Below are 13,416 nucleotides of genomic sequence, written 5' to 3' on the forward strand. Positions count from 1 at the left end.
CTTTGAGCTGCGAACCTTCAGTCCTGGACATTTGCAGGTATAGCAAGTGCCCAGTCTGCAGCTGGCCACGCCCCCTCCATGCCCACTTGCCGTAAAGGGGACAATAATCACAATTACTGGTGGTTTGCAATTAATTGCAATTATTTCAGGGCTTGTATGCCAAAAAACTGGCGTCCTGATAAATGTCCCCCCAATGAGTTCTGTCAGCACTTGTACTAGAAAATCGTATGTGTGTAACTGGCCAAAAGTAAGAAGGAATCCAAAGGAAACTCTGAAGGCCAAACGCAAGAGAAAATTTTGGAGCATCACATGAATATTCGGCGAATGTCTCCTTATATCGTTTGACTACAGATGGAGGTCCCCAGGATACCAGTGTAGGAGGTAATGCTAGTATATACATTCTCAATACATCTTATACTATTGGCTTTATGTGTTGTTCCTTTCGCTTTAGTGTACATCCTCTGATTCACTCCACAAATAAAGATAAGTTCCCTTTATTTACTGAGTGCCAGCATGCTTTATATTATTTGTTCTTTGGGCAGTTCTCCCATTTATACAAAGAAGAATATGTCATTAAAGGGATACAAAAACATAGCTATATTCTTCCAGAAACAGCGGCACGCCTGTCTATGGGCTCTGTACAGTGTCTTAAAGATGAAGTCAAGTAAAACATTTGCTGATATTTCTTGTAATATGCTTGTGTATGTCTAGCAAGTGTCCAGATTCTTCTAGCCAACCTCCTGGAATTAAGAGTCACCCTTCCACACCAAGAGGCACATTGCAGGATCATCTGGGGTCTCTGTAGTTGTAAGGGAAGGTTAAAGGGAACCTGTCATCAGCAATTAGCCTAATAAACCACTACCTGTATGTTGTCAAACAGAGTAACACCTTCTAGTTATTGTTCCTTTCATGGCCCAGTGTGGTAGCATCATCCAGAAAATCAACTTTGAAGTGAAATGTAAATTGGTTGCATAAAGTCAAGGAGGAGGAGATTTTAACACTGGAGTCAAGACACCTCCTCCTTCAGGAGATCTGTTTAGCGATTCTGGATGCTGGATCTTCAATTACAGTGAATGGTGATTTCTAAGAAAGAGAGCTTGACTTCAGGGTTAAAATATCCACCTCCCTGACTTTAAACAACCAATATACATCTCACTTTAAAGTTGATTTTCTGGATGCTGCCATCACACTGGGCCATGAAAGAAACCCAATCTGAAAGGTGTTCAGCTGCTTGACAACCTACTGGTAGTGGTTTATTAGATCAATTTCTGCTGACAGGTTTCCTTTAAGGTGGTGTGCACAGGAAAAGCAATAAATGCAATGCAATCATTAAAACTGTTTTTAGAAAGCCACTGTGTCTTGTATTCTTTATTTCTTGAACAATATTAAGGTTTTCAGTGTATTAATAAAGGCAGATATTCATGAAAATTCAAATCTCTTAGGGATCTGTGGTCATCATTGATATTTTATGAGCTTGAATAATGCTAGGGTTACACATGGTTTTTGGGTCACACATCAACATGTTCTACGCCACCAACAAAGACACTGGAAGCTTTATGGTCTTTCTGTTGTGAGAAGAGGGTTGGTTCCTATTCTGCAATATCAATGCAAAGTAAGCAGAGGTTTCCTAAACAGAATAAAAGAGTCTGTGGTTGGTATAAGGCTCACGGAAGTGTTTGGTCATGCCCTCTTGCAGTGTCATGCCTGGCACAGCCCTCGGTCAGCAGTCTGGACACCATGGTGCACATGTGATGTCTTGGCTGGCACAGCTCTCTGTTAACCAGCAGGATAATTTTGTATGGCCCACAAATGATTTTCTAAAATCAAAATGGGCCATGGCAGAAAAACAGTTCTCTACAGCTACTTACCGGGGCATTCCCACAAAGACAAAATTCTTAAATATTGTTGAGTGTGTCATTGTGTATTATATCCATCTCCGGAAACTGATCTGTCTCATCTCTCTTTCTCTGCGTCAGATACTAGTAGAATGTTCAGAAGCTAAATGAAAGTGTAGATAAACCTGTACCCTGATGATCTAAGCACATTGTCAGCACACAGCATCTCATAGCACAGAGGAATCATAAAGTGTGTGTGGTCTGCTAGTGCCTACCCACACAAATTCTTACACTGACCATCACTAAGTAATAGGAGCTAAAACAGCAATAAAACTCATTCGAATTGCAAAGTAAGGTATTAAAAATGATCGTTATTATAAAAACATCACTGCCCATCCTTTGATGGGCAAACCCCTTTAAGAGGGGTCTTGTCAAGAAAAATCCCCTGTCTATACAGTCTATTAGGAAATATTAATCAAATCAAGGCCATTTCTATAAGAACTGATCACATTCTGGTGATTTACGTCTAGAATATTAGATCCCTTGACAGCAGTCAGGTAAAGTCTGCAAATGAATAAGGAACTAGCCACCAGAACTCTCCATTAAAGGGGTTGTCCAATATCAGAAAATATTGGATATTTTTTATATAAAGAAAAATTATCCAATTTTTAAAAATACTTTCTGTATCAATTCCTCACTGTTTTCTAGATCTCTTTTTGCTGACATTCAACAGGGAGCTTCATTGTTTACTTCTTGTGGTTAAAAAATGGTTCAGGATCCTGACACAGGTCGGCTGCTTAGTATCGCAGAGCTCTGTGTTATAATGAGCCATGCACTGACATCACATGACCATGAACAGGAAGTAAACAATGAAGCTTCCTGTTGAATGCCCAGATAACACTGAGGAAATTATACAGACAGTATATTGGAAGACTGTATAACTTTCCAATGCACAAAGAATATCAATTATTTGGACAATCCCTTTTAAGCCTGATTAACATAAACCATTGGGAGGGTTTCCTAGGAATAAACCATGAATCTGACATTTTCATTAATCTGTGAATGTTCTGATGTGGCATCCAGTGACACCAGTAAATCTTCATGTGACAGCCTGAAGATTGACAGCTGCTGCTCTGAGAACAGAAAAACAAGTCAGCATTTTGCCAAACATATTCTTTCCTTATAAATCACTGTGGACATCAGCAATGGTGGCATGATCAGTGCCTGGAATGATGCCAACCTGTAGAGGGCAACCATCAGACACTGCTGTCACCACTCTCTGCCCATTGTTCCTGATGATTACAGATTGAGGGGTCCAGGCATATAATGTACGCAGAATATCTCACAGATTTTGGCATCTCTGTGTTTCATGTTTCAAGACACATTTTCAACTTTAAAACACAAAATCTCAGAACAAATCACATTATCCAAGTGCTCCGGCACGGAATATCTGGATAGCTTCCTAACATTCTGCAGACAGTCTGAATGTCATCTGCCCTGACGTGCCAATGCTTCTACTTGTCAGCACCTGGCAGATTTGTGGCATCTCACACACATATGCAAAGAGCTTGGACAGAGAAGAATGGGACATGGTAATTGGGAAATATTCCACACGTCACAATATAATGCAGCCAGTTGTTCTTGTGCTGGGAAATATTTCCAATATAATGATATCAAAGGAAGAACACAATGTAAAACAGACCTGTAGCCAAACAGCATGAAATAAAAACTTCCCTGGAGGAGGATGGATGGGTGCACACAGGGCATCGAGGTGAAACTTTATTCATACATTGTGGTTACTTGTAATTCTACATTGTACCATAAATCTCCATTCAAATATCAGAGCAAGACCTACTGCCCAGTGTAAAATGTGTAGCATTAAAGATGAATCCCCGGCTATCCCCTCCCCCCCCATAATCAACAACATTATACTAAAAAAATATTACGGTAGTTGGTGCTTTGTTTAGTCGTAGTAGATCTGGCCTCTATTCCAGGCCACGGGTCTTTTATATGACATTTTAGGTGGCATTGGCTGTGTAATAGTTTCCCTATTCATTTCTATGAGAGACACAAAATAAGAATAGTTAGAAGAGGGAAATTGTATGAACTGGAAAATCTTATAGCAGATCATGCGGCAGATTTACTTACCCGGTCCCGCGGTGCGTTTTCCGTCGAGGATTCGGGTATGCCGCGATTCACTAAGATCGTGCGCCCGAGTTCCTGCATCCATCTCTTCTGCACCGAGGTCCGCCGGAGTTCACCTGCTTCTTCCTGGTGCATGCGAGTGCTTGATCTTGCGACACAATTCCGTTTTTAAACTTTGCGGTTTGTCGGAATCCGTCGGGTTGCCCCCCCCCCCCCCCGATTTCTGTCGCATGCAAGCCGATGTGCACAATCCGATCGCGTGCGCCAAAAACCCGGGGCAATTTGGAGCAAAACAGAAATAATCACGAAACTTGACGAAAGTGTGCCGTTCAGACCCTTATTAAATGAGCCCCCATGTGTCAGACCCAGACTCAAATTACCGTCCTCTTAGGATAAGGCCTTGTACACGTTGTGGACTGCCCTATTTGATAAATAGCTCTAATGTATGAGAAATGACAGAAATCTTCATTGTTTACCAGGCATGGCTCTGTACTCTGGCAGTGCCATGTACTACAGCTCACAGAAGCTTGGTAGCGCCAGGGCACCGCTCCATCTAAAAACTGACAGCTGCTACTTCAAAAACAGAATACAAAAAGCAAAAAAAAAAAAAAAAAACACATTTTACACTTATATTACACATATATCTTTCCCATTTAACCCCTGAAATAGTGGTATGAACAGGTGAAAAGTATCTGCCCCATGCTGTAAACAGCCGTTACCTATTAACTGTATAAGAATTCAGTCAATGCTTTATGAGAAATGTCATATAATTCATGCAGAATCTCAGTGATGTTATCATATTTGTGCCGAAAACCTGAAAAAAAATGTAATTAACTTGAAAATAGAAGCAATAACCAATCACGTTACCCGCATGGCCGCCATGTCGATAATGTTCTGCAGACACAATACATGATGTATGAGAGGATTATTATGAGAGGACAGATGCTTTATTATCAAACATTAAAGGGTACTCAAAAAAGACCCCTATAGATATCAGCTTGATACTGATGACCTACCTGCAGTAATAACCATATAGTTTACGTGATCGCTTGGTCTGGGGTTGCCACTGAAGATGTTGTGTCATGTGACTCCATGCACGCCACCATGGCAGCCACCATGGAGCTATACTGTACTTATTATATACAAATAGCTTTACTATAGCGACTAGAAGATCACAAGGCAAAATCAAGAAGATGTCTCATTGATTTCCATGTAAAGTAAGTCCCTTAATGATAAATCAGTCTATTTTACAACATTTACTTACTCAGAGGGGTTATTACATCTAGACTATTTATTACATACCCACAGGATAGGGTCCAAAGGATAGGGGATAACTAGCTGATCAGTGAGGGTCTGACTGCTTGGATCCCTGCCAACATGAGAACTGGACCCCCGGCTATCCCGAGAAGGGGAGCACCCTGCGGTTCCTATCACTGGGTGAGTACCAGCACTTGGCCATCTCTGGCACTCTCATAGAAAGGAAGTGAGTGGCAGGAAGCTCGGCCTACTGCTCCACCCATTAATGAGAACATTATAGCTGGGGTTCCCGTTCTCGTGAGTGGTGGTGATCCCAGCAGGTAGACCTTCACCCCATCAGCTAGTTATCCCCCTATCCACAGGATAACTTCTAAATGTTGGGCAACCCCTTTAAGTTGGTTTATAACATTTCCACATATAAAATGCTTGTATGAAATTAAAACCTGGATAAGTGAAACAAGTAGCGTTCTTCATAACAAATATGTCCTGTGGTAGTAATGTACAGTCTGATACATAATAATAAGTACAATAGAAAATATAAGAGATATTCTCGCTTTATTCACATATATATGATAATGACAGTATTTTCTGTGGATGCTGTAAAATGGATATAAATGTACACTATATACAATAAAACACACGTAAAACATGATAATAGTAGCAAATACTGTACACATTACAGGTGTTGCAGATCCCTCATCCTGCGGATATTTTGTAAAATGGCCCCTGAGAAAGAAAGTATCATGGTTCTTATTCTTTAGATGCTGGAGTCACACATTGTCATACGGCACTGCCAGCCCAATGTTGTAATTGTATCCAGTCACTTCAGTATAAGAGGAGCGACATATTGGCAGGATGCTCTCTACAGACGTCTGATCCACGGAGAATTCATATACATTGATGGTGCCTCGGTGTCTGCAATGACAATCAGTCGTGATGTATATTAGGATTTCTCATGTATATTGTCACCTAGCAATGACGCCATCTAGTGGTAAGTAACATTCTTACATGATGCTTTCCATTAGCTTTGTGGAACGCATTTCATGGAAAAATACTCAATTTGTCTATTGAAAGCATTTGCCAAATGTATCAACAGAGGACTTTTCTGGTGCTTTGGGCTAATCTGTTTCTTTTATCAACTTGTTGCATAACTGTTGATAAATTTAGTCTCTGCAGCTTTGGAGTAATGCACTTTTAAAACCTGACTGAACAAGCCAGATCACCAGAACTCATTCATCATCACAGCAGTAACAAAAGGAGTTGTCATATATATTATATATATATATATATATATATAGTTAGAAATTGTTAGGGATCGCCTTTGCCGGAGTCAAAGGTCACGCTTCTTTACTCATCAATACGAGGCAAACAGCAGCAGGTAGGTATAAGCTGACTCTGGGTCAGGTTTATTGCAGAAGATTGCAAGAAAAGAAACAAAACAGTCACAAAACAAAAATCCTTGCCTGTCCAGCACTGACTATACACAGTACAGCCCTGAATAACAACTGGAGGGCTTCTCCCTGCCAGCTAACCAACACAGCAATTTTCCAACTATACTTGCGTGTGGCTCTCACACAGACAAGCTAGCATGTGTTAACAAGCACATCACCGCCGCCAAAGGCTTCAAAAAGATGGGTGGCGCGTGGGCACCGCCAACTTGTTGGAAATCGTTGCTGCCCGTGACGTCATCGAGGAGCGGCGATCGATTACCATGACAGCCTCAGGTCTTCCGAAGACCCAAGGCTGTCTGGATTTAACCCATTCATTATGTGCTAACTGCACATTGTAATGAATGAGGAGGAAAATCCCTGTGTACTGCCATACTGTAGTACGGCAGTATATGATAGGATCAATCAGTTAATCGGTTAAAGTACCCTAGGTACTTTAGTAAAATAGTAAAAGTAAAAAAAAAAAAGTTTAAAAAAAATTATAATAAAAAAAACTAAAAATTCAAATCACACCCCTTTCCCTCGAACTGATAAATAAACAGTAAAGATCATAAACACATTTGTTATCGCCGCGTTCGAAACTGCACATTGTAATAGATAGCCTAAAACATGATAGCCTTGGCATTAACGAGCTGGCAGCGTGTGGGTTCTGCCATCTTGGCTTCGATCGCCATTCCCGTGACGTCATCGGGGAGTGGTAAACAGTTGCCATGACAGCCTTGGCCATAGCAACGGATCGCCGCTCCCCGATGACGTCACGGGGAGTGACTATCGGAGCCAAGATGGCGGCACTCACACGCCACCAGCTTGCTAATCGCACCTGCAGCTTTGCTGGCGGCGATCAAAGGGTTAACACTCACTCAGCCCATGAGCCCTCTTCATACTACCCCATGCGTAAGGGTACGTCTTATTGCGCTATGGAGTTAAAGTAAATCTACCAAATAATTTAATCTCTACAAAACTCCACCAGTGCTATGTAGAGATTAAAGAGAAGACAGCTAGCATAGTTTTATAAAAAATAATCAGTGACTCATTCCATTATGAAAATTACCCTGAAGGGCTTACCCGCCCCCTGCCTCATCCCCCACCCCCTTGCTTCAAGATCCAGCTGACATCATCAGGAGGGGAGGGTTGGAGGAGTCATTGGGGGAGTTAGAAGCCCTTCAGGCTAATTTACACAAAGATTAAAATCTTTTGATCAAGGAATCAGACGGCAATTTTCTTATAAAAGTATAAGTAGATGAAATTTCTCTCAAACAATGTTACGTTTAAGAATTGGGCAGTTACTGTAAGGCCTCGTGCACATGAACAGATGCTTGCCCCGGCTACACAGGAGAGGGGAGGGGAGAGCGCTCCACACCCATCCCCTCAGAAAGACCAGCAGATGGTGTCCCAATACGGCAAAACATAGGACATGTCCTAGATTTTTCGGTGCTTGGTCAGGGTGCAGCGAGACAAGTGTGCTGTCCGCACCGTGACCAGGTGACATGGATGTCCATGAGGACCCCCCTTACATTCCTATCAATCCAATCAAGTTCTACATGAGTATATAGAAATGATAAAAAGAGGTTGTTAGTGGTAGAACTCAGGGATAAAAGTACAAGGGGAGGGGGGTTACACCTCGTACCTTCTGTGAGCAGTGAGGTCATCGTCCATGATGCTGGCGCCCCGCGGATGCTTCTCATCAGGGATGTTTGCAGTGATGAGACTCTGGGAGTTAAACCAGATGTAGCGGACAGGGTGTCTACAGAAATCAAAATCTGTATATTTTAGATATAAAGGACACCCAAATGTAGATATTTAAAAAATGAAAAATTACAGGCATCTTCTATAATTATCTTATGAAAACTATAACTTAAATAAGAAATTTTGAGAAACCTCTTTTTTTGAATAGTTAAAGATCGTCACAGTTATATATAAAATGCAGTCATACAGCGCCATCTATTGTTGCAAAAGTAGAATGCAGAGCAGAAATAGACAGTGGTGTATAGAGAACAGTCTTCGACATACACACTGCTCTTATATGTTATATGCCTTTTTTCTCCCAATACAGTTACATTACTACCAGGACAATGCAATCCTTAATGTGATTCCAAGTAAAATTAAAAATGATAAAACTCTGGTTGTTAGGTTTTATATTCCTGACAGGCTCTCTTTTGCTTATGTTACTTGATCCTATGACTTTTCCCTTCTTTCTTGTTACATTACACCAGGGGTGTCCAACCTTTTAGACACATTAAAGGACATCTACCACCAGGATGAAGGATTGTAAACCAATCACACTGACATACTGGTGTGTGTCCCCTCTGACAGGATCTGCGTTTCTTTTAGCTTCTTATGCCCTGTTTGTTTTTTTAAAGGCTTTTTAAATTACGCAAATTAGCCCTACATCCATATAAAGCATTTTTTTCTTAAACACAAGGGCATAAGAAGATCAAAGAAGCGCAGATCCTGCCAGAGGGGACGCACGCCAGTATGTCAGTGTGCTGGGTGTACGTACAATCCTTCATCCTGGTGGTAGATGTCCTTTAAATAGAAATACATACAAAAGCAGATAAGCAAATAAATAATAATAAAGTCCTCATATAATAATTCCCATTATACAATATGTACTTTCTTTTAAATTGCTTGTGATCACGAATATAGGGTAGATAATGTTCATTATCATGTAATAAAATGTAATTGTCTTTTTCTAATATTTTCTAAGAAAAAAGGGGTTTAAGATAAAACAAAGGGAAATATTCTGCATTTTATTTGAGAAACTATTGCGGCAATATGGAATTTCATGGAATTAATTGTTTTTGTCAGTGAGTTTTCAAGGTTATTATTTATTCTTTATGTGTTATATTCTAGAAAATAGTTGCTTACATATATAAAAGCTGATAGAAAGCAATTACACTGTGAAGACATCCTAGTTTGCATGTCACCTGCAGGTTGGACACCCCTGCTTTATACACACTGCTTCTTCTCATTGCAGATGGAGACTTATTCTCATTAATTCTCAGGTTATTATATTAATACTGCATAAAAGTAACATCTGCATTAACTCTTTCTGGCAGCATGGTTCATCCTAATATATCCTGCAGGGAATATCTGAGAAACATGAGCAAAAAGTCTTATACAATTATAGGGGTATTCCCATTATTTTGATTGATCGGCCATGTATATATTTATATAAAAACATATATACTCGAGTATAAGCCGATCTGAGTATAACCTGAGGTACCTAATTTTAACACAAAAAAACTGGGAAAACCTACTGAATCGAGTAAAGCCCAGGGTGAGAATTGTATTGGTCGCAGCCTACACCCAAGTATATAGCCAGCCAGCACATGCCCCCTAGTATATAGCCAGCCCTTGCCCCCTAGTATATAGCCAGTAGTCCATGCCAACTAGCATATAGTCAGCAGCCCATGTCCCCCAGTATATAGCCAGCACCCTGCCCCCTAGTATATAGACAGCCCCTGTCCTATTGTATAGCCAGTCCCGTACCTTAGTATATAGCCAGCCCCTTGCCGCCTACTATATAGCGAGCCCCCTGCTGTCTACTATATAGCCAGCCCCCTGCCGCCTACTACATAGCTAGTTCTCTGCACCTTAGTATATAGCCCAGCCCTCTACAGCCTAGAATATAGTTAGCCCCCTAGTATATAGCCAGCAGCCCCCTAGTATATAGTCAGTGCCGGCTCCCTTGTATATAGCCAGTGCCTGGCCGTTTGTATACAGCCAGCGCTTGCAGCTAGTATATAGCTAGCAGCCCCCTGCTCCCAGTATGCCCAGCCTATAAAATAAAAAAAACTCTGTACTTACCTTTGTGATGCCCCTGCAAGTCCACTTCTGTCTTCTGAAGCTCCGGCTTCGAGTCCCTGCGCGCTACAGTCGCATATACAATGATGTCAGCCACTTGTTGACATCATAGTGTGTGCTGATGGCGGCATACAGACTTGATGTCAGAAAGCAGCTGACGTCATGGTGTGTGCGAGGCACCGCACGGGGACCCGAAGAGAGGACAACCCCCATGAATTCTGGAGTCTAAAGAAATATCTGTCAATCATGGATAGAAGCAGTCGACTAGTCATGAGGGCGGTCCCATCAGTGATTGACAACCTCCGTGTATGCCTGTGCCTAAAGAAACTGCTGTCAATCACAGATAGAACAAGCCATATGTCTAGATGACTGTTAAAATAGAAACAGTCGCAGTCAGTTCAGGTGACAAATTTTAGCTGAGATTTTTCGCCGGGTCCTCCTATTGGGAGTCCCCCAGTTCTGCTGGTGGGGAGAAAAAAACATTCTATGTGGAATCTGCTAACAATGCCAGTCACAATGCCCATCAGAAAGCCCAAAAATCAGTGGATTAAAAGGTGGAATCTAAGTCATGGTAAATCTTTTCTGTTACTTCAGATATCACAGCTATATCACGACATGAACGGTACACTACCTGGCATGCATTTCCCATAGTTTAGTTCCCATTCTTTGATCCCATGTGCAGGTTAGGCCCTCTTCTCCTCCAGAAACCACCTTCCAGTCATCCATTTGCACCGCTGAGACTCCCAGGTGATGAGCATAGAAGGAACAGAGAGATCTACTACAACGCAGATCATATACACGTACCCTGCCATGAAAAACAATCACAGAGTCACACAGGAACATGGACGGGAACTTAAGCACATCCATCTACTTATATTACTATACTACATATACTATATTACTAAGACTATTACTATATCCATAGGTAGAAAGAACAGCAAGAAATATGCGCAGCATGCATACTTTCACTTACAGCAAGTCTGCAGGTGAAACGCAGGCACGGGGCCCACTCCCCTGCCGACTGTACCCCTTTACGTCCCTTTGGTGTGGAGACGGTGTAAAGGGGGAAATAATAACAAATGCTAATGGTTCGCTAGCAATAGCAATTATTTCAGAGCTTCTATGCCACAAGTCCTCATAAATCCACCCTATATGTCCACATTGGGCGACTCTAATCCCAAGTTTCTATCATGGAAATTTAGCAAAGGATTTGTCTGAAAGTGACAAATGTACAAAGCATGTTTTCGCAGCATTGTTCCTGCAGATGTCACTGCCAGTTATCCTCCTCTACTTCCAGTTTGGTTCACTTGGTCCAGAGAGTGAAGAACTTCCTGAGGATGTAGAATCTTAAAGCTTTCATTCATGGCAGGTAAGAGAACTAGCTCTCCCTCCTTGTCCGGCCACTCAACTAACAAACCCTCCTGGTGCTTCCTCTTCCGTCTTATTTTTATGTGTGTTTTTCTTTCAAGTTTTCTGCCATTGAATTCTGTACTTCGAGCTGTGGCTTGAGTTATGTTGGTTATTTGCTCCTCAAATGGCTACAGCTACCTCAATCATGGGTAAGGGGGTGCGTATTTGGGTAAGACTGTCCACTATTGTGTTTTTCTGCTGTTTTCAATTTGTTTTACATAAATAAAGAAAGAAAAATAGAATCCAGGGATCATCAATACTCTTGCCAATAAGAGTATTCCCAAAGCAACATCCCCCCTGAAGTCCCCGGGGCTGGTATTTAAATTCAAAAAATGTCTGCTCCTGGGTAACGTCAGCCCACACGCCCAATTCCATCCCCTCATTCACGTTAACTCATCGCTGCAAGCAAATGCTTTTGGAAGATTTTATAACCCAAAATAGTGTCCTGGTGACAGGTTCCCTTTAAAGTCCCGAAGGGATATAAAATGCAGTTAAAAAAGTAAAAAAAATGAATAAAAAAAACCTAAGAATTCTTATTATCCACTTTCCTAAGGACTGATATTAAAATAAACAAATATATCATAAACGTTAGGTATCGCCTTGCTAAAAACGTCCCGATCTGTCAAAATATAAAAACGGTTATTTCCGGTGGTAAACCCTATAATGGGAAATAGCTCTCATATGATTGAATCATCACATTTTCGCCATGTTACAACACATAAAATTTTAATAAAAAGTTATCAAAAAGTCATACGATTGCAATGAATGCCAGCTTGTCCTGCAAAATGACACCTTACACAGCTCGGGTATAAAAAAGTTTTTAGTGTTCGAATATATACAATGAAGAAAATTATTTTTGTACAAAAGGTTTTATTTTTTTTAAAATCCATTAAAATATAATAAAATGTAAATAAATGTGTTATTCTTGTGATCGTACCGACCCACAGAATACATGAGAGTTGTCATGTATTTTGTGTCATGCTATGTATGAATACACGAGAGGCGTCATTTGGAGAGCACAGTGAAAGCCATGAAAACAGGGTCCACAATGCATTCATCACATTTGGAATTTTTTTCTAGCTTCCCTGTACATGACATGGGATATAAAATAATGTCACTATGAAGTACAATTTGTTACACAGAAAATGAGCGATTATACACCATTGTACACAGAAAAATAAAAAGTTTAATGGAGCAGATTTACTTACCTGGACCATTCACCATCCAGCGGCGCGTTCTCTGCGGTGGATTCGGGTCCGGCCGGGATTCATTAAGGTAGTTCCTTCGACGTCCACCAGGTGGCGTTGCTGCGCTGAAGTTCCACGACGCCCGCCGGAATGCCCTGAAGTCCATGGCCTATACCTGGTGAAGGTAAGCGTGAGTCCCGCAACACTTTTTTTAAAAAAAAATGCGTCGGTTTTTCACGAATTTGTCGGGTTTTCGTTCGGCCATGCCCCCCATTTCCGTCGTGTGCATGCCAGTGCTGGCACCTCAATCCGATCGCATGCGCCAAA

At 41.2% G+C, this 13,416-nt stretch overlaps 1 protein-coding gene across 1 annotated transcript in view; it reads right to left on the minus strand.

Moving 5' to 3' along the window:
• Nucleotides 1-5,775: 5,775 nt before the first annotated feature.
• FBXW8 (F-box and WD repeat domain containing 8) overlaps nt 5,776-13,416 on the minus strand; it is a 69,908-nt gene continuing 62,267 nt past the window's right edge. Inside the window, exons 9-11 of the mRNA XM_072142619.1 lie at nt 11,124-11,297; nt 8,313-8,429; nt 5,776-6,152 (exon numbers count right to left, since the gene is read on the minus strand). Coding sequence (XP_071998720.1) covers nt 6,008-6,152; nt 8,313-8,429; nt 11,124-11,297 — 436 coding nt within the window. The 3' untranslated portion in view covers nt 5,776-6,007. The remainder of the gene's footprint in view (nt 6,153-8,312; nt 8,430-11,123; nt 11,298-13,416) is intronic.

This window comes from Engystomops pustulosus, chromosome 1 (genome assembly GCF_040894005.1).
Source record: "Engystomops pustulosus chromosome 1, aEngPut4.maternal, whole genome shotgun sequence".
Classification (NCBI taxonomy): domain Eukaryota; kingdom Metazoa; phylum Chordata; class Amphibia; order Anura; family Leptodactylidae; genus Engystomops; species Engystomops pustulosus.